The following is a 20,732-nucleotide window of genomic DNA, read 5'->3' as shown; positions in this document are numbered from 1 at the left end:
ACCAGGAGTAACCCCTGTGCATCGCTGGATGTAACCCAAAAAGAAAAAAAAAAGAGTATATAGAACATACAGACACATAGCCCTAGGGATGTTTCTGGGCAGGAAAGAGTTCACCTTGCAAGCATGAGGCCCTGAATTCTGTCCCCTGCACTATCCAACGCCCCCAGAGCCCAAAGACGACTTATATACATGCAAGGTTAGTACCACAATCAACACCCCTGTGACTGTGGTCTGGCCGAGAACATCCTTGGGACTAAAGAAACCCAGTCACGCCTCTGTCTTCCAACGCCCCTCACCTCTCAGCATCCCAACCGCTCCCATCAGTTCTAACTCTGCGCAATTATTACTAAGTACTATGTGGCTGCTACCTGATGCGTTTTGAGCTGCTGGAGCAATTTCCCTGTGCGCGTTTCTGCCCGGAGAGATTTAACCTGTGGCTTTAGGTGGCTACGATTCATTCCCTTCCACCCCCTGCGATTCCACGGCGTGAATGTGCCGTGTTTTATCCGCACCTTCCCCGTAGCCTCTCACTTGGTAATTATGAGCCACGGAGCCAGAGCAGACTCCGTAGATCTCCTGCAGGCAGGCCTCCGCCCAGAACCTGCATTTAACGAGTTCCCAGGTCTGAAAAGAGCTGAAGTCAGATTCTGCGCCTTAACAAGGTCCCGGGTGATCTGTATCTAGGTGAAACGCAGAGACACTCGGGGCTCAGAATCTGCATTTAACAAGGTCCCTGGCGGCTGTCTCACATGGTAAGACTGAGACAGCAGCGCGGGGGAGAAATAGGATGACAGTCAAGTGCTCTAGGAAAGGCCAATGAACTCCGAGGTGAAGGCTTTGTCTTGTGTTCCCCTCAGCGACTACAATTTCTTTTTGTTTTGCTTATTTTTGCCGTATTGAGAATGGACCTGCATCTTCTGCAAGCAAGGCGTGTGTCTTGCTGCCACCCAGTCATGACATTTTTGGGGGGTCACTCTCGACTATGCTCAGGGGTTCCTCCTGGTCATGCTCGGGAGACCATATGGGATGCCGGGGATTGAACCCGGGTCAGCATCATGCAAGGCTAGTGCCTTATCCATTGTACTATCGCTCCAGCCCCCTAGGATCATTTTATTATTATTATTTTAAAAGCCCTGTGATGAAATCAATAATTGTAGCATGGGAAATTGCAAGTGGCCGGTATCTCTGCGGCTTGCAGAGGAGAAAATTGTTGTTAAAAAAATGTGACTTCAGGGGCTGGAGCAATGGGTAGGGCGTTTGTCTTGCACACGGCCGACCTGGGTTTGATTCCCAGCATCCCATATGGTCCCCTGAGCACTTCTGGGAGTAATTTCTGAGTCCATGAGCCAGGAGTAACTCCTGTGCATTGACGGATGTAATCCAATAAAACAACAACAAAACAACAAAAAAAGCAAAAAAAAAAAATGTGACTTCATCTATTCCAACCGATGCTGAGCGTGAGGTCTGGCCACTCTGTGGTGACCCCCATTTGGCCAGTTTTCCCAGTGTAACACAAAATCTCAGTGGCAGGGCCAGAGTGAGATAGTACAGAAAGTAGGGAGCTCGCCTTGCATGTGTCTGACTTGGGTTCGACCCCTGGCCCTGCATATGGTCCCCTCAGCCCCCACCGGGAGTTAAGTCAGGTGTGGCCCAAAACCAAAAGAAGAAAAAAACAAATCCACAATTCCAAACACGTGTGCTGTTTGTTTTGTCTGGGCTTGTGAGACTGCACCCGCGGGGGTGCTCAGGAGTCACTCCTGGTGGTGCTTGGGGGACCCCATGCAGGAATCAGACCAGAGTGGGCCCCGAGCGAGGCAAGCGCCCAGCCTGGTCCATCTCTCTGGCCTGCGCACCAGGCTCTGACTTTCCGGGAATTGTGCTGGGGTGTGAGCTCAGTTCCGCGCGTGCTCAGGGTTCACTCTTGCTCCTGCTGGGGACAGGAAGGTCACATGACGGGCCATAGTGCAAGCCCTCCTGTGCCCAGCAGGCCCACCCCAGGCCCCTGAGTTGTGCAAACCTCCCATCTTTCCGCGGGTTGGCGGGGCAGGGCAGCTCACTGCGGGATACCTGTGCGCTGGGTGGAGAGGGTTCTGATGCAGCGCCGGGGTGGACGCGTCTATTGGCAACTATCCCCGAATCTCCCCCAGCTCCGGCAGCAGAGACAGGCGGACAAGCACGGCCAGGAAAGGCGCCCGCAAAATTGGTCCTGCCCACAAGTTGCGGGCCACTCTGTGCCCCGATTCTGCCGCGGATCGGGAAGGCGCGTGCAACGAAGTAGGTGCACAAGAAACTCTTTGAACAGGAGAACGGGGAGTTCCAGGAGCATTTCCTGAGCGTTTTCCTGAGGGAGGAGTTCATGGGGTGGTCCTGTCCCTCAAGATCCAGGGTTTTGCAGAGAAATGACCAGAAGCAGCGACACTGAGGAAGGGCCAGTTGCATCAGGCTAGCGCTGAGCTCTATGCTCATGTGACCTTGTGGGTCCCATGTCCTGCTCCAAATTCCACCAGGTTCCTGGAGGTCTCTTGAGGAAGCCTCGAGATCCTCACAGTTGGTGGTGTCCACCCTGCAGTCTCGTTTCCCAGTACTAAGTCACCCCAATTCCAGCTTCAAGATTCAGCACAAGAGAGAGAATGCTGGAAAGAGAGAATCCAAGATAACAGACCACCCATGTTTAGGGGGTGGTGAAGTGGGTTAGGCCACATCTGGTGGCACTCAGGGTTTATTCCTGGCTCTGTGCTCTGGGATCACTCCTAATGGTGATAGGGGACATTCTGCATTGCCCAGGGATCCAACTGGGCTTGGCTGTGAGCAAGGCAAGTGCCTTAACCCATCGACTATCTCTCTGGCCTGAGTGGGCTGCCCTAAGCATGAACCTTCCCCTCTCTCCCGGCCGAGCCAGGTTCGATTCCTTCGCCCCTCTCGGAGAGTCCTTCACGGTTTTTACTGCTGTGACCCCGAGAGTATCTCGCCCACATGGCAAAGCCTGGCAAGCTACCCGTGATGTATTCAATATGCCAAAACACGGTAACAACAAGTCTCAAAATGGAGACGTTACTGGGCTCGCTTGAGCAAATTGGTGAACAATGGGAGGACAGTGCTACAGTGCTTTTTTGTCTTGTTTCTGGGCCACACCAGTGATGCTCAGGGTTTACTCCAGGTTCTATGCTCAGGGATCACTCCTGGCAGGTTTGGGGGATCATCTGGGGCGCTGGGGATTGAACCCGGGTGGGCCGTGTGCAAGGCAAATGCTCAACCTGCTGGACTATCGCTCCAGTCCCCAGACTTCTATAATTTTTGCTGTTTCAGATTGAGGTCAGGGAGTTCCAGAGTGGAAAACCCCCTGGGTAGACTCCCCCCCGCTCCTGGGACAACCTCAGATCACTCCAGCCCCCAAAGCCAGGACGGGGTCACAGCAGTCAAAACCACGAAGGGCCAGGGAGAATCACTTGAAATTCACACTCTGTCCTCAGATCCATTTCTGGATAGAGAAGTCAAGAGAAATTCCAGTTGCAAATATTCAGTTGTCCATGGCTCAGAGCAAAAGCCTCATAAAGGCCGCATAAAAAAGGGAAGCAAGGCAGAAGTAGCTGCAATGCCACATTCCAGACGCAACCTTGAATTCTGGGCCCCCCCCCCGAAAAGCCCCCGACACGGGCAGGCTTATCTCGCCTCCTTCGGAGCAAGGCAAGCTGAAGAATGTGGAGAAAGACGGAAGCATTTTGGTCTGTGGACGAGGCTCCCAGCAAAGATGTTATCTTGGAATTCCCACAACTGCCTCTGCCCACCGAGGTGGAACAAACGAGACCTGTCATTGGCATCTAGGCACACCCAGTGGGCACTGGGAGGCCTGTTGGGTCCCCCGGAGTGTTCCCCAGAGACCCCACAGATGCTTCCAGAGAGAAAATTCCTACAAGCGAGTCCTGTTTGGTCAGGTTGGAGCAGGTCTGTACCTGGTGGAACTCAGGGGTATTCCTGGCTCCACACTCCTGGTTGGCTCGGGAATCAAAGGGATGCCAGGGATTGAACTTGGGTCGGCCGTGTGCAAGGCAAGTACCCTACCTGCTGTCCCATCTCTCCAGCCCCAAGAATCATGATTTTGTTGCTGAAACAATGGGACCACACAAAAAGGTCCAGATAAACCCTGTTTCTCTCTTTCAAGTCTCTCCCTCCAATCTGGACGCTTCAGAGACTGGTTCTCCCATACTGGCTGGAAAGAGAGGGCCCCACATCCCCATCACCCACTGTCTTCTTAGGAAAAGTTGGCCTTTTATCTCCTCTTGGTTGGTTTGGGGACATCTGGGGAACTGTCAAATGGGCATCAACATTTCATGGCCTCATCTGCAGAACTGAAAGCTCAGGGGCCAACGTGATGGCACAGCGGGCATAGAGGTTGCCTTGCAGGCAGTTGACCAGAGTTTAATTCCAGGCATCCCATATGGTATCCCAAACACCGCCAGAAGTGATCCCTGAGCACAGTCAGGAGTCAGCCTGAGTCTCACCAGGTGTGGCCCCCAAAACAAACAAACAAACAAACAAAAGAAGAGAATGCTAGGCAGAGAGGAAGGAAAGCATTATTTCCAATGGGGTCCCTTGCTTCAGGGAAACCCCAAGGAAGGACTCGAACTCGAAATCTGAGTAACGATGTACAAGACGGGAAGAGGAGAGTAAGAAATGGTGGCGAACAGTGGATGTGATCCCCTTGGCTACCCCCCAGTGGATGATGCAAGTTTGGGAATTAAAATATAAAAGATATGAATGGGCAGAAGAAATCAACGAAATCTTGGATATCGACTCAGAAAGTTGGTCCAGGAAAACGCAGGATTTCAGAGGTGGGGTGTAGAGAGAGGCTGGAGGTGTCTTCCAGGAAGAGAGTAAGAAATTTCAAAATCATCGTCAAATTTGGAGAGCAAAAATTGGCAGAATGGCTGTGTACGTATGAACTTTGAAGAGAAAATGGAAATTGTATGAAGCAGTCTGAGTAAATAATTCCAAGTATATGGTTAACTATGAAACATGCAAAAGGCTTGGATTCTTCTCCCAAAGATAAACCGATAAAGGGACCACATAGCAGGGGAACCAAAGGCAGAAGCCAAAGACAGACCAGGCGAGTAGAAAGTGGGTGTAGGAGATATTTCTGAGAAAGTGAAAGGACTGGCTGGGAAGGACTAAAAGGTGAAATTAACGAAGACCAGATCAGAGCAGACAGACTTTCTAAGTAAATAATTTACTTTCTAAGTAAATAATGTGTCTTAGTAAATAATAAGAGGCCATAGTGAAAGAGTATCTGTGATGGATAAAACATTTCTTTTTTTCCTCCCTTCCTTCCTTCCTTCCTTCCTTCCTTCCTTCCTTCCTTCCTTCCTTCCTTCTCTTTTTTTCTTTTTGGGTCACACCCAGTGATGCTCAGGGGTTACTCATGGCTCTGCACTCAGGAATTACTCCTGGCGGTGCTTGGGGGACCACATGGGATGCTGAGGATCGAACCCAGGTTGGCTGCATGCAAGGCAAATACCCTACACGCTGTACTATCGCTCCGGCCCCGGATGAAATGTTTCTTACCTATAATGTAAGAGAAGTTTGATTAAAAAACAAAACAAAACACTTAAACCCACATTGAGGGTTTTAAAAATTCCTCTTTCAAAATTCATCAAATGGACAAAAAACTCCAAGAGGCTTAGAACTGAAAGGCAATGAATAGGATTGATTTATGGCTAGATAGCCATCAGCTATGGCCAATGATTGGCCGAGTACACGGTCATTAAAAAAAACTAATAAGTTACTAAAAGCACATAGTTTGTAGGTCACATTCTCAGACCAAAACCCATTAATATCAGAAACCGAAAAGCAGCACGGGGTTTCACAATTTGTAACACTTGATTAATAATAATAAGCAGTTGATTTTGACTTAAATTAAAAAAAAAAACAAACTGGGGCTGGAGCAATAGCACAGCAGGTAGGGCGTTTGCCTTGCATGCAGCTGACCCGGGTTCGATTCCCAGCATCCCATATGGTCCTCTGAGCACCGCCAGGAGTAATTCCTGAGTGCATGAGCCAGGAGTAATCCCTGTACATTGTCGGGTGTGACCCAAAAAGCAAAACAAAACAAAACAAACCCAAAAAACAAAAAACAAACAAACGAACAAACTTTGGGCTACACCAGCAGTGATCAGAGTTTACTCCTGGCTTTGAGCTCAGGGATCACTCCTGGTGGGGCTCGGGGGACCACAGATGGTGCTTGGGCCGGAACCCGAGTTGGCTGTGTGCAGGGCCAGCTCCCTACCTGTGTACCATGGCCCCAGCCGACAGGTGAATTTTGCTGGGGTTGGAGAGAAAATGCGGTTGGTAAGGCACTTGCCTTGCATGTGGCCGACTCAGGTTCAACCCCTGGCATCCCATATGGGTCCTTGCCTCCCCTAGCGCTGCCAGGAGTAATTCCTGAGTGCAGAGCCAGGAGCAACCCCTGAGTATTTCTGGGTGGGCCCCCAAACCAAAAACTGAAAAAGAGAGAAAGAAAAAAAAAAGACTAATTATGCAGGAAGTTCAGAGTCTCTACTCTCGCCATCTGATGTCACCGCTCCTCTCTCCTGGGTCCCCAGGCCTGTCGTTACCCTCAGCTCTAGAATGAACCTTCAGTCCATCTCATTTATGCTATAATCCGTAGCCTGTACATTCATTCTACGTATGTGTGTCATTAAATTTGGCCTTTTCCCTCCCACTGATCTGCTGAAATTAATTTGTTTGCTTCACCAGGGGGAGAAGAAGCCAGAAGCATGGGGAGAATTTCCTCCCAAGCTCCTACAAATATGAATGGCAAAATAGATCGACTGTTGGCAAACTAAGACTTTGAAAATACTGAAAAACAAAAGCAAAAACAAAAACAAAAAAACAAAACAAAAAAACAAACAACCACCCCCCCAAAAAAAACCAACAATCCACTGCTAGTAAGACCAAAACTTGGTGAAGGTTTTCTTTTGGTCACTTCAGGTGGTTCTCAGGAAGCTTGGTGTGATGGGGGTGGAATCCAACTGCCAAGAAAATTGCAACATTTGGGGCTGGAGCTATAGCACAGTGGGTAGGGTGTTTGCCTTGCACACGGCCAACCCAGGTTCGATTCCAAGCATCCCATATGGTCACCCCAGCACTGCCAGGAGTAATTCCTGAGTGCAGAGCCAGGAGGAACCCCTATGCAATGGTGGGTGTGACCCAAAAAAGCAAAAAAAAAAAAAAAAAAAGAAAAAGAAAATCACAACATTGAAAACCTAACTTTAGGAGCATGAGAAAAGGCATTATAGGGCCACAGTTTGGACATTTACAATAAAGAAAATACCTTTTTTTTTTTTGGCACTTTTTGGGTCATACCCGGCGATGCTCAGGGGTTATTCCTGGCTCTGCACTCAGGAATTACTCCTGGAAGTGCTTGAGGGACCCTATGGGATGCTGGGAATCGAACCCGGGTTGGCTTCGTGCAAGGCAAATGCCCTACACGCTGTGCAATTGCTCCAGTCCCGGGAATACTTTCTTTTAATTTGAAATATAAATGACCAAAATTGATTTGGGGGTGCAGGCATACTTAGGGTTACCTCCGTCCCTCATGGTTCCTCATCTGTGGGGAATAAAATAATTTCATAAAGTGGTAGTCAGCTGAAGCCTGGGCCATTTACCTCAACATTACACCTCGTCCCGGATAATTTGATTCTGGGATATAGCCTTTGGTAGGAATTGCGGGAAATCAGATTTTCCTGTGAGGACTTCATCACACATAGTTTTTTTTTTTATCTTTCTGCCGGATTAGTAAGTGTTTACGGCACCTACCAGCAAAGGATTCAGCCACTCCACTGTGAAACGAGTCTCTCACATTTTTCACAGGCAACTCAGTCAGGGCCTGGCAGCCACTCCAGGGCAGAAAGCTGCCTCTCTTCCCACTTAGAAATTGCTTTATTAAAATGTTTAAAAAAAAACAATGTTTTAATGGCCCCTGCCAAAATAGAACAATCTTCATGCTATTTCCTCTATGGATATTTCTTTTGTAGCATTTTCAGCGGTTTTTCATAACAGACAATACTAAATTTATTACTGCAGTTGTGATTTGGGATGGGGCTGGAGCGATAGCACAGCGGGTAGGGCATTTGTCTTGCATACGGCTGACCTGGTTGGCCCAGGTTCGATTCCTCCGCCCCTCCTGGAGAGCCCAGCAAGCTACCGAGAGTATCTCGTCTGCACGGCAAAGCCTGGCAAGCTCCCCATGATGTATTTGATATGCCAAACGCAGTAACAACAAGTCTCACAATGGAGATGTGACTGGGACCGCTTGAGCAAACTGATGAACAACGGCAGGCCAGTGCTACAGTGCTACAGTGATTTGGGACAGGCTTGGGGCTTGGGATGGAAACATCCCAAATATGGTGATGGGAAGGTGTAATGGTGGGGGGATTGGTATTTGAACATTAAATGTAATTAAATATTGTGAATTACCTCATAAAAAATTAAAAACAAAAAAGAAATTGCTTTATTTGTGAAGGTCTTATCTCTTCCTACTCCCCTATCTCCTGCCTAGGAATAGATTAAAGATATTCTTGATAACAATTAAAAAAACTGATTTGGATGAGCTGTGAAAGCTTAACAAACCAGTAAATACAGAAAAAACCAAAGGGGAAGTGTGAGGATGGACAAAGATAGATCGTCATCCTGATCATAAACAGACAGTTTCATACACAGCCAAATGATTGCCAACCACTGAACAAGAAGGGAAGAATACCCATTTTTTTCAAAACAGCAACCTAAAAGAAACAGAGACTCAAGGATGAGGTCAGAACAAAGACCACCTAGAGACCACTTCCCGCCTGCCCACACAGAGCTGTTTGAAACTTCAGGTGAGGTATCAGGAAATGAAACCAGGCCACGCAGGAGAAGAATGATCTTAGAAGGCCAAGAGGACTCATTTCAGAAGCGCAGAGGAGTCAGGATGGGGCCTCAGGAAGCTACCCCGCCAATCGAAGAACAAAGCCCCCAAGCTCTCCTGTCAAAAGAAACTTTTCCGCCTCTCAGTGGATGAAAAACTCTAAGAAGGGGCTGGAGAAATAGCACAGCAGGTAGGGCACTTGCTATGCACGCAGTTTCGATCCGGTCCCCTGGAACACCACCAGGAATAATTCCTGAGTGCAGAGCTGGGAGTAACCCCTGTGCATCGCCGGGTGTGACCCAAAAAGCAAAAACAAAAAAAACAAAAAAAAACAAAAAAAAAAAACCCCAAAAAGCAAAAAAAACAAAGAAACAAAAAAAAAAACTCTAAGTAAATTAGAGAAGACTGGGAGAGAGAGAGAGAGAGAGAGAGAGAGAGAGAGAGAGAGAGAGAGAGAGAGAGAGAGAGAGCTCACAGTGGGGAGGACTCTTGCCTTAGATTTGATCTATCTCACAGGGTCTCCGGAGCACCGCCAGGAGTCAGGCCTGAGCACAGAGCCAGGAGTAAACCCTGAGCACCTCCCAACTTCCCATGAGGCCCAACCCTCTGGCCCCTATAGAATAAGACAAAATCACTTAGCTATAGAAATCACCTCTTTGGCGGAGTTTTCATTCCACTAACTTGGGGACTCCTACGCTCATGCAAATTACGACTAGAGGCGCCAGCTGGAGGGATAATCAGTGGGTGACCCCGCGCTGCAGGGGGGTCCGAGTCGGCCACATCCCATGGCCTTTACATGGAACCATGGGCCCAGTGGGCTGAGAATCACCAATGGAGTCCTGGACCTGCTGGCTGCCCCCAGATTAGACAGGTCCGGAGCGATGGTCCAGTCCAGGGCCAGGGGCTACCTTTCATGCAGCCAGCCCCAGTTCAATACCCAGCACCACTGAACCCACCAGGAGTGACCAGGAGTGACCCCTGAGCACAGAGCCCGGAGTCAGCCCTGGGTGTGGCCCTGAACCCCCAAATTATATAGCTTTCATTATAGAGAATGATTTATTATTATATGAGGCTTATGTATTTTACTGCACTGCAATCTTATTATACTCACAAACAGGATTTTTTCTACTGGTGCTTGCCCGGACGGCCAAGCCTGGCAAGCTCCCTGTGGCGTATTCAATATGCCAAACACAGTAACAAGTCTCACAATGGAGACGTTACTGGGCCCGCTCGAGCAAATTGATGAACAATGGGAGGACAGTGACAGAAATCTGGCTCACATGTGGCTCAGCCTGATTCAATACCCAGCACCGCCTGGTTCCTGCTCACCAGGAGTGACCTGAGATCCTAGAGCCAGGGGGAGCCAGAATACTGCCAGGTGTGGCCTCAAAACTCAGTGGAGTGATAGCACTGTGGACAGTGCGTTTGCCTAGCATGAGACGGACCCGAGTTCAATTCCCAGCATCCCATAGGGTCCCCCAAGCACTGCCAGGAGTAATTCCTGAGTGCAGAGCCAGGAGGGACCCCTGTGCATCTCCCGGTGTGACCCAAAAAGAAAAAGGAAAAACCAAACACAAAAAACAACAACAAAAAACAAACTCAATAAGAAAACCGATTAGAGACACAGAAGAGATGCCAGCTGTATCAAGACTGTTTAGGACTTTCTTGTAAGTGAAAATAGCATTAGGAGCAAAGAAATAAAACAACCATAAATGAGATGTCTACCATAATCATCATAAATCAGCTCTATAAGAGACTAAGGGGCTGGAGTGATAGCACAGCGGGTAAGGCGTTTGCCTTGCATGCGGCTGACCTGGTCGACCCAGGTTCGATTCCTCTGCCCCTCTCAGCCCAGTCAAGCTACTGAGAGTATCTCACCTGCACGGCAGAGCCTGGCAAGCTACCCATGGCGTATTTGATATGCCAAACACAGTAACAAGGGTCACAACGGAGACGTTACTGGGCCCGCTCGAGCAAATCGATGAACAATGGGAGGACAGTGACAGTGACAGAGACTAAGAGTTTCTAATAAAATCTGCCTGTTAATGATTTTTGCTAGTCAGTAGAGCCAAAGATAATATAGATAATCTTTATTTACTTGCAGCAAATATTCAAAAACAGAAAAAAATCCTATTTGTGATTCTCAGCACCCATGTATGGTCCCGCAACCCCACCAGGTGTGAGCTCTGAGTGCGGAGCCAGGAGGCAGCCCCCAGCACCACCAGGCATGGCCCCCAAACAAAACAGAAAGCAAAATAAATAAATAAATAAATAAAAAAGTAAAACTAGAAGCTACAAATGACTCAAGTGGAACCGAAGAAGGATTCTTCATTCTGGCAGCCCCAGAGAGGCTGAAAGCAAAAGTACAGCAGGTAGAAAACGCAGGAACAGGCGGATACCCCAAGCTCCCAACCGGCTGAAGGAGAACATGGGGGTGTGTCCGCTGAAAGCTCACAGCAGCACAAAAGACAAACGATGCTCGGAAAATCTGTGCAGAGAGGGCCAGAGCGATAGCACAGCGGGTAGGGAGTTTGCCTTGCACGCAGCCGACTCGGGTTCAATGGTCCATATGGTCCATATGGTCCCATATGGTCCCTCGAGCACTGCCAGGAATAATTTCTGAGTGCAGAGCCAGGAGTAACCCCTGAGCATCACTGGGTGTGACCCAAAAGGAAAAAAAAATTAAAAAAATGTGTGCAGAGGGGGCTGGAGAGATAGCACAGCGGGTAGGGAGTTTGCCTTGCACGCGGCCGACCTGAGTTCGATTCCCAGCATCCCATAGGGTCCCCTGAGCACCGCCAGGAGTAACTCCTGAGTGCAGAGCTAGGAGTAATCGCTGTGCATCGCCAGGTGTGACCCAAAAAGAAAAAAAATGTGTGCAGAGAGGTGGACAACAGAGCTGGGAGAAGGGTCCCCCTGCCCTGGAGCAGAGGGTTGGTTCCTGCATCACATCTCAGCTTCAGAGCGCTGAGCCCCTGGGTAGGGTGATGGGGGTGGGTGCCCACACCCCAGACCTCAGGACCATCTCTTTGCCGGAGGCCATAGCCGTACCCGTTGATGCTCTGGGCTTCCTCCTAGCTTGCTCTCAGGTATCACTCCTGGCAGTGCCCTGGGAGTGGATTCAAGCCAGCAGGGGAGAAATCCCCTACTGCCTTCCAGAGTTCAGAGTTTCAGAGATGCTTCTGCTAGAAACAGCTGCAGAGTCTAGCTGATAAAGCGAACGGTAGAGCAAGCGGCTGGGAAACACGTTCTAGGTGGCACTAAGGCTTCAGAAGCAGTTTTCCTCGATGGTCTTTTGCAAATTTGTCTGTTGGTAGGAAGAGAGGAAAGGTAACCCTGTGAGCAGTGGGGTAGGGGAGGGCGCACTGGAGCCAAGGAGTCTGGGCTTGGGGGTTCTGGAACAATCTCTAGAAAATTCCATTTTCAGCAAGTCACTATTGCTCTAGGAATTTGTTTTCAAAAAATCCAGATACCTGTGTGTCTCTGTATGTAGAAAAGGCAGCAGGATGGCGGAGACAGAAAGATAAAGAAATAGAGTAGGGGCTGGAGCCATAGCACAGCGGGGAGGGCGTTTGCCTTGCACACGGCCATCCCGGGTTCAATTCCCAGCATCCCATAGGGTCCCCTGAGCACCGCCAGATGTGATTCCTGAGTGCAGAGTCAGGAGGAACCCCTGAGTATTGCTGGGTGGGTTGACCCAAAAAGCAAAAAAAAAAAAAAAACCAAGAAATAGAGTAACAATGAAATCGTCTTCATGACTCAATTCCAACTCTCACTGGGACAAAATACTTATATACAGAAGCACACGAGAAAAAAGACGAGAAGCAAGTTCATCAAAATAATCACACTTTGTGCTGGAGGGAGAGTAAGGGAGATAAGACTCTTGCCTTGAGTGAGACTGACCCTGGATTGACTATTTGTTTTGCTTTTATGATTTTATTATTGGTTTTTGGGCCACATCTGGTGATGTTTCTGGCTCTGCACTCAGGAATCACGCCTGGTGGGCTCGGAGGACCATATAGGATGCCGAGGGAATCAAATCTGGGTCTGCTGCATGCAAAGCCAGCGCCTACCTGCTGTACTATCACTACAACCCCCCGCACTAGGTTTTTTTTTTTTTTGCTTTTTGAGTCACACCCGGCAATGCACAGGGGTTACTCCTGGCTCTGCGCTCAGGAATTACTCCTGGCAGTGCTCAGGGGACCATATGGGATGCTGGGAATCGAACCTGGGTTGGCCGCAGGCAAGGCAAATGCCCTACCCGCTGTGCTCTTGCTCCAGCCCACCCCCACACTAGTTTTAATCTCCAGCACCACATATGGTGTCCCAAGTACCACCCAGGGTCACTCCTGATCACAGAGTCAGAAATAGCCCCTAGCACCAGCAAGGGTGTCCCCAAACCCCAAAACCAAAACAAACAAAGCCCCCCTCAAATATTCACAATATTTGCCTCTGGATAGTAAGATTTTTAGTCATTGTTTTTCTTAATTTGATGCATTTTCCTTATTTTCTACCTTAAATGCACATTTCATTTATAATAATTGAGGGATAATCCTCTTTTTTTCCCTTTTGGGTCATACCAGTGAGGTTCAGGGGTTACTTCTGACTCTGCACTCAGGAATCACTCTTGGCAGAGCTTGGGGAACCATATGAAATGCCGGGGATTGAATCTGATCAGTCACATGCAAGGCAAACACCCTACCCACTGTATTATTGCTCTGGCTCCGAGATAATCCTTTAAAAGTTAAAAAAAAACAAACAAACCAAAAACCAAAACCAGAGACACTTTGGGGAAAAAGGGCTTTTGTGAACATCATAACACTGGAAGTTTCCCAGCTAAGATTCAATCAACACTGGGAACATTTAAAAAAAAAGTCTCAAAGCATTACCTTAATTTTATAATAATCACCATATATCCTATGTGACATTTATATAAACTCAACAAGTTATTAAAATGATCCTTGCACATGCCAGCCTTTTCTCTTTCTTGCCATACCATTCTTATCAATTCATTATTATTGCTAACATGAAAATAAGACACATTCTGGCAATGAAAAAAAAAAGGTGAATGATGAGAATTGTGTTCAAATCTTCAAGGATTTGAAGATTCAAATTCAAACTTGCCAATTTAAGCCGGCTAATTCAAACTTGCTAAATTAAAGGGACACCAACAATGCACCGCCCACAGGCAAATATTTGGTTTTTTTTGGGGGGGTTGTCTCATAGCCTGTGACGTTCAGGAGCTACTCCTGGCTATGCACTCAGGAATCACTCCTGGCATTGACCATCAATGGGATACCAGAGATCGAATCCGGGTCGGCCGCGTGCAAAGTAAACACCCAACCCACAGTACTACTGCTCCAGCCCCAACATTTGCTAAGTCTGGCCAAGAGATGCTAGAGTATCTTTCATGCAAGATGAGAGTATGCATGCCAGTTCTGATGGAGCATCTGGGGTGAACAGGATTACAGGAGGAGCTAAGCTTTGTCCTGCTCTCATCAATCTGCTCCTCTCACCTTTGCACCTGTCCAGTCCTTGATGCCGGTAGTAAACTTAGAGCATTTCTAGGCATTCAAACTCCTGCTCCAGCTCTACGGGTAGAAGCGAGGGTCATTCTAGCGCGCTCTCTGGCGCCACCTGCCGTCCACATAGTATTGCAGTTCAAAGCGACACAAATTTGACTTCTCTTTTCCAAGGAGCCTCTCCTTGGAATAAGGAGCTTTTTCAATCCCGCTGTCCCCCTGCGCTGTCCCCAACTAGGACTGCGCAGATGTTAATATATAAAATAAGGTATTTAGAAAACCCTGGAAGATTAAAAACACTTGCATCCTTTTTGCCTCTGAAGAGAAATATTAGGTTCCATGAGTTTCAGGATGAAAATGATAATGGACCCCTCTTTTGCAAACCACAACACCCAAAAGGAGAGAGAGAACAAAAGGGAATGCCCTGCACAGAGGCGGGGTGGGAGGGATACTGGGACCCGTGGTGGTGGAAAATGGGCACTGGTGGAGGGATGGGTGTTTGATCACTGTACAGTTGAAACCCAAGCACAAAAAATTTTAAGTCTACAACTGTACCTCATGGTGTTTCACTAATAAAGATTTTAAAAAAGGGGGCTGGAGAGATAGCACAGCGGGGAGGGCGTTTGCCTTGCACGCGGCCGACCCGAGTTCGATTCCCAGCATCCCATATGGTCCCCTGAGCACCGCCAGGAGTAACTCCTGAGTGCAGAACCAGGAGGAACCCTTGTGCATCGCCAGGTGTGACCCGAAAAGCAAAAAAAAAAAAAAGATAGTTGGAGTATTTGGGGGAATCACACATATTTAATTGGACTATGAAGGAGGTAAGATGTTTGTCTAAGATTCATTACAAATGCTCTTTAATTACATGCTAATCCCCCCATAAGACCATGAGCCTCAAGAATCATTAACATTCAGTATATTTTAAATCATGGATCAATTTATTAGAAAACCATTCCTTGTCTGCTCATCAGCTTTAACCATTTGTGATGGAATGAATGAATTACCCGGGGAAATCATTCTGTAGAAAACGCTCCTCCATGCCTGCAAATCTGTACCCACGTTCTAGAATGTGAACGCCCCCTCCGGGGGCCTATTCCAGAAAGGGGAATTCAGAGGGGCTGGAAAGTACCATCTCCTACACACATTTAATGAGTCGGGAAAAACCCTTTATTAGAGTTGGGAAATCGCGTTGGAAACAAACAAACGCCTTCACGTCTTAATGCATGTAATTCCAACCCACCATCAGCATCATCTTGATGCCCAAGAAGATTCTACAACATTACGGGGGTGGGGGGGAGGGAGAGAGGTCGGAGGTATTCTCAAAATCATTACAGTGTTAAAAAAAGGATCTGAGGAGTATAAAATTACAATTTATTATGGGGATGGAGAGGGACGGCTTCCCACAAAACAAGCCTGAAAAAAAAAACAAACTACCTTTAGCAAAAACCCCATAGAAGTGTCCAATTAGGGCTTTCATGTGTGTGTGTGGGGGGGGGCAGAGGTACGCCCCCCACCTCCTGGCCCATGGCAGAGCTAGTCAGGTATGGAATCCGCAGGGCAGAGCAGCGCTGGGTGGGTCGCACCCTGAATGATGGAGTAAGTCTGCTTGGGTAGCTCCTGCTGGGAGGAAGAGGCGGAGGAAGAAGAGGAGGAGGAGGAGGAGGAGGAGAAGATTGGGGGCGCCGTGCTGGCCACGGTGATGTTCTGGACCCCGTCGCTCACTACCGTCACTTCGGCCGCCTCCTCCTGGATCAGCGCGTTGAGGCCCTCGAAGTCCGTGCAGGTGATGCCCGAGCTGGTGATGAAAGTCTGGTTGGCGGCGCTGCCCGGGGGGCGCGGCGGGCGCGGCGGGCAGGAGCGCGGGGTGCAGTGCGCCCGCGTCCGGCGGCTCGTGCGCGCTCAGGAGCACTGCGGCGGGCGGTGCCAGGGTGCCAGGCTCGCCCGGGCACCCCGCGGAGGACGGTGGCGGTGGCGGCGGCGGCGGCGGGGGGCGGCGGTGGAGGAGGTGGCGCGATCAGGCTCACCTGGCGCAGGATCTGCAGCCGCGCGTTCCCGGGGAGCTCGTCGGCGCCGGGGGGTCACCAACGCGGGGGGCACGATGTTCACCGTGGTGGCCGCCGCCGCCGCCGCCGTCGCCGCCTGCACGAGGCCGCCGGCCGGCGGGACCTGGTGGCCCACGATGATCTTGACCCTCCCCTCGCTGAACGCGGGTCCCTGGCCGGGCTGCAGGGGCACCTGCAGGTGGCCCACGGCGAGGGGCGCAGCGGCGGCGGCGGCGGCGGCGGCCGGTGGCTTGCCGGGGTCGATCTGGAACTGCAGCACGGTGACCTCGGGGTTCTTGCCCTCCTGGTACTCGCTGTGCTGCCGCTTGTGGCTGCGGAGCGAGTCCTCCCGCATGAAGGACGCGTCGCACAGGTCGCAGTGGAACGTCTTCTTGGCGTCCAGCTTGGCCAGCTGCCGGCCGCCCTGGCGGCCCGCGTCCTTGCGCTCGGCGGCCGCCTCGGCCTTGGCCGCGTCCCCGTGGAACTTCTTGACGTGCTTGCTCAGGTTGCTGGGCTGCTTGGTGTCGAAGCTGCAGTAGGCGCACTTGAACGGGCGCTCGGGCCCGTGGATGCGCTGGTGCACGCGCAGGGCCGCCTTGCTGGCGCACGAGTAGCTGCACTCGGAGCACTTCTCCGGGTGCTCCGACTGGTGCGTGCGGCTGTGCTTGCGCAGCGTGGCCTTGCTGTCCCCCAGGAAGTCACAGTGCGGGCACTTGAAGTTATTGCCGCTGTGCTTGATGCGCACGTGCGACTTGAGGTTGCCCTTCATGGTGCAGCGCACGTTGCAGAACTCGCACTTGAACGGCTTCTCCCCCGAGTGCACGCGCATGTGGCGCTTCAGGTCCGAGCTGATTTTGAACTTGGCGCTACAGAGCCAGCACTGGAAGGGGGCGTCGCCTGTCAACACAAGGGGAGTTTTCCGTAAGAACAGGCAACAACCCCACGGCAGCCCCCCGCAGCCACACCAGAAAAATCGCTAAGACCGCCGCGGGTGGGTGGAGACCTCGGAACGGGGCTCCTAGGAGCCCCTGGGGGAGGGAGAGAGAGAGAGAGAGAAAAAAAAAGGGGGGTGGGGGATTAAGGGCTTCTTATTTTATTTTATTTTTTTTTGCTTTTTGGGTCACATCCGGTGATGCACAGGGGTTACTCCTGGCTCTGCACTCAGGAATTATCCCTGGCGGTGCTCGGGGGATCCTATGGGATGCTGGGAATCGAACCCGGGTCGGCCGCGTGCAAGGCAAACGCCCTACTTGCTGTGCTATCTCTCCAGCCCCGAGGGCTTCTTTTTTTATTTTATTTTTTTTTGCTTTTTGGGTCACATCCGGCGATGCACAGGGGTTCCTCTTGGCTCTGCACTCAGGAATTACTCCTGGCGGTGCTCGGGGGACCCTATGGGATGCTGGGAATTGAACCCGGATTGGCCGCGTGCAAGCCAAACGTCCTACCAGTTGTGCTATCGCTCCAGCCCTGATTGAGGGCTTCTTTTCCCGAATCTCCCCCCCCCCCCCCACCCCGGTTCTCTAGCCAGAAATCAAGCTGGAGACAGCACTGGGCTACTGAATCTTCCCAAGTGAAACGAGAGCTCCGACAAGGTATCAGATATCCTTGGCCAAAATCCTTGCACCCGTTCTCGGAGTCCACGCACCCACTAGTTAACGGTTCCCGGCTGGGCACGTTTGTACAATCCATTGGTGGTGATGTTGCCACGGATTCGGGGGGCACCTGAGTGAGTCCATTTGCTCCAGGCTAGTCAACTCATCAGGATATTCTTTTTTTTTTTTTTCCCCCTAATGATGGGGTTGCTGGGCTTACGGGTCAAGCAGATTCTGGTTAACAAAGACGTGTTTGTTGTGCAAAATGGACTTATCCCACCGCGCACCAGCTGTGTTCTTTACTCGTGAAGTTTTAAGATCCAGCTGCTTGATTTAAAATTTAAAAAAAAAAATCGCATTTGCTGCAAGGTGAGCGGGGTGAGTGAGCTGGCCCAGGACAGACAGACAAGGAGAGTCCAAGGGAATGTCCTCAAGGAAAGTCAAGTCCAAGTTTACACACGCGGCTGAGCTTCCTGTTTCAATAGGGTCTAGCACGTTGGCGCCAGGGAGGCGATTTGTGCTAATGGAACCCCATCCACGCGCGAAGCACCGGCGGCATCGGTGTGAAGGCTCCTGTTCCCTCTCGGGCTCCCGACATCGCCAGGAGTGGCACTAATTCTCCTTCCTTTGGGGGCCAGACCTGCCAGAGCTCGGAGGGCTACTCCCAGCAAAGCGGCTGGGTTGCTTCTGGCAGGGCTTGGGGAACTGTGTGGTGCTGAGGATGGCGCTGGGGCCGCCCGCAGGCACGCGCGCCCCGTGCTCCAGCCCTTGGCGCTCTCTCCCTGGCCCTGGGGTCTCAGCACGACCGTGCGAGTGAGCAGATGGACTTAGGCCCAGTTTATTTGCCCAAAGGTACCTGGCCGGGCTGGGATTCCAGTTCAGGCTGTCTCCAAAGCCTTATCGTCAGGTGCTCTGAAATTATCTGCACGTGTGACTGATGTGCGATAGATTTTTAGGCCACGTGCGCATACGAATGGGACTTTCTAGCAACAGGTCTTAAACATCACCAAGAAGCGGTTTGATAATACGATTGAAAATGACCCGGGGAAGTTTTCACAAGCATCTAGAAAACAGAGAGCCCCAAATTTACACAATACTTTGGGTGACTACTGTCAAGACCATGCAGGCTGAAACCGGTAAGGGGTCACGGGAAGAACCTGGCCCACCTTCTCATTTTCTTAAGAAGGTTTTCTTGGGGCACAGCCACTCCCATTTGTTTATGTTGATGGATGCAGGTGTGATGCCAGAGGTGGCTGCAGCCCTTTCGGAACTATGAGGAAAGTGCTCTGAGCCCAGTAGAGGCTCACACATTTATTGATATTCTGCATAACCCTGGAACCCACCTACTCCAGACTTCTCATCAGGCCTAGATACTTCAATGTGATTACTTACGGTCCCGTTCTATTCCTAGCTGATAGGGGCATTAGTTCCCAGGAGTAACGGGACCCCAAACTACAAGGTGTCAGCATTTGCTGAGCACTCACGGCAGTGCCTGGTGTTCTAGCAGAAAAATAATTATCGAATGTTTTGTTAAATGTCGAAAAACAACAGATACCGATGGAAACAATGACAGAGTTGAGGTGACGATGGTGACACTCTATGGTCCCCAAAGCTTAAAATGTTATCTGGTCTGTTACAGAACAAGTGGACCCTTGCCTAGAATGTTCTTCTCAGTCATTTTTATATTTTGGGCCACCCCCAGGGGCATTCAGGGCTGACTCCTGGTTCTGAGCCCAGGGAATCACTTGGAGGACCACAGACGGTTCTGTGCGGATTGGACCTGGGTGGGCCGCATGCAAGGCAAGTGCCTTAAGTCCTGTACTATTTCTCTGGTTCTTAGCTTCAAAAAAAAGGTAAAGGTAAAGGTAAAGGCCCTCCCGTTGATCGTCGATTTGCTCGAGCGGGCCCAGTAACGTCTCCATTGGAGACTTGGTTGTTACTGTGTCTGGCATATCGAATACTCTCGGTAGCTTGCCGGGCTCTCCGAGAGGGACGGAGGAATCGAACTCGGGTCGGCCATGTTGGCCGCTCGTAAGGCGAACGCCCTACCGCTGTGCTATCGCTCCAGCTTCAAAAAAAAAAAAAACAAAAAAAAACAAAAAACCAAAACCTTTTACCCCTTTGGACAGGTTAGCAAAAGCCACATACACTTCTTTAGAATCATGTTTAAACGCACAAAAGAAACTGAAAATCTATAAGGAATACGAAAGAAATCCATTATGTTGAAAGTTATTAAAATGTTCATTTAAACATTTAATAAAATATGAGAAGAAAAAAAAAGTGGTGTGTTCCAGCAGCCCGTTTTATGAAAGCATTACAGAACATTCTAGCAACAGACCTGAATCTCTGTTTTTTTCTAAGCGGAGACGTGTGGGGGTGTTTGGACCTCCCTGAAGTGGTTGTTGTAGGAAGATAGAGAACTGGTGACAAGTCCCCGCGCCCTGTCAGCAGACTGGTGGCCTCTTTCCATCACTGAGACTCACGCCAGGTCCCAGTGCAGGTTAATGGAAAGGAAGATGTCATTTTTTTCCTCTGTGTGTGTGTGTGTGTGTGTGTGTGTGTGTTTGGGCCACACTCAGCAGTGCGCAGGGCTGACTTCTAGTTCTGAGCTCAGGGAATACTCCTAGCAGTGCTCAAGGGACTATATGGGGTGCTGGGGACTGAACCTGGGTTGGCT

At 50.0% G+C, this 20,732-nt stretch overlaps 1 protein-coding gene across 2 annotated transcripts in view; it reads right to left on the bottom strand.

Moving 5' to 3' along the window:
* ZFP64 (ZFP64 zinc finger protein) overlaps positions 1-20,732 on the bottom strand; it is a 70,937-nt gene that overhangs the window by 27,601 nt on the left and 22,604 nt on the right. Inside the window, exon 6 of one of the 2 annotated variants that reach the window (XM_056107476.1) lies at positions 16,121-17,360. The exons of the other annotated variant lie outside the window; for it this stretch is intronic. Within the exon in view, the coding sequence (XP_055963451.1) occupies positions 16,321-17,360 (1,040 nt within the window). The 3' untranslated portion in view covers positions 16,121-16,320. Of the gene's footprint in view, positions 1-16,120; positions 17,361-20,732 lie in introns of those variants that run through there. 2 annotated transcript variants of the gene reach the window in all.

This window comes from Sorex fumeus, unplaced genomic scaffold (genome assembly GCF_029834395.1).
Source record: "Sorex fumeus unplaced genomic scaffold, SorFum_2.1 ptg000166l, whole genome shotgun sequence".
Taxonomy (NCBI): Eukaryota; Metazoa; Chordata; class Mammalia; order Eulipotyphla; family Soricidae; genus Sorex; species Sorex fumeus.
This window is presented reverse-complemented; position numbering and strand designations above follow the sequence as displayed.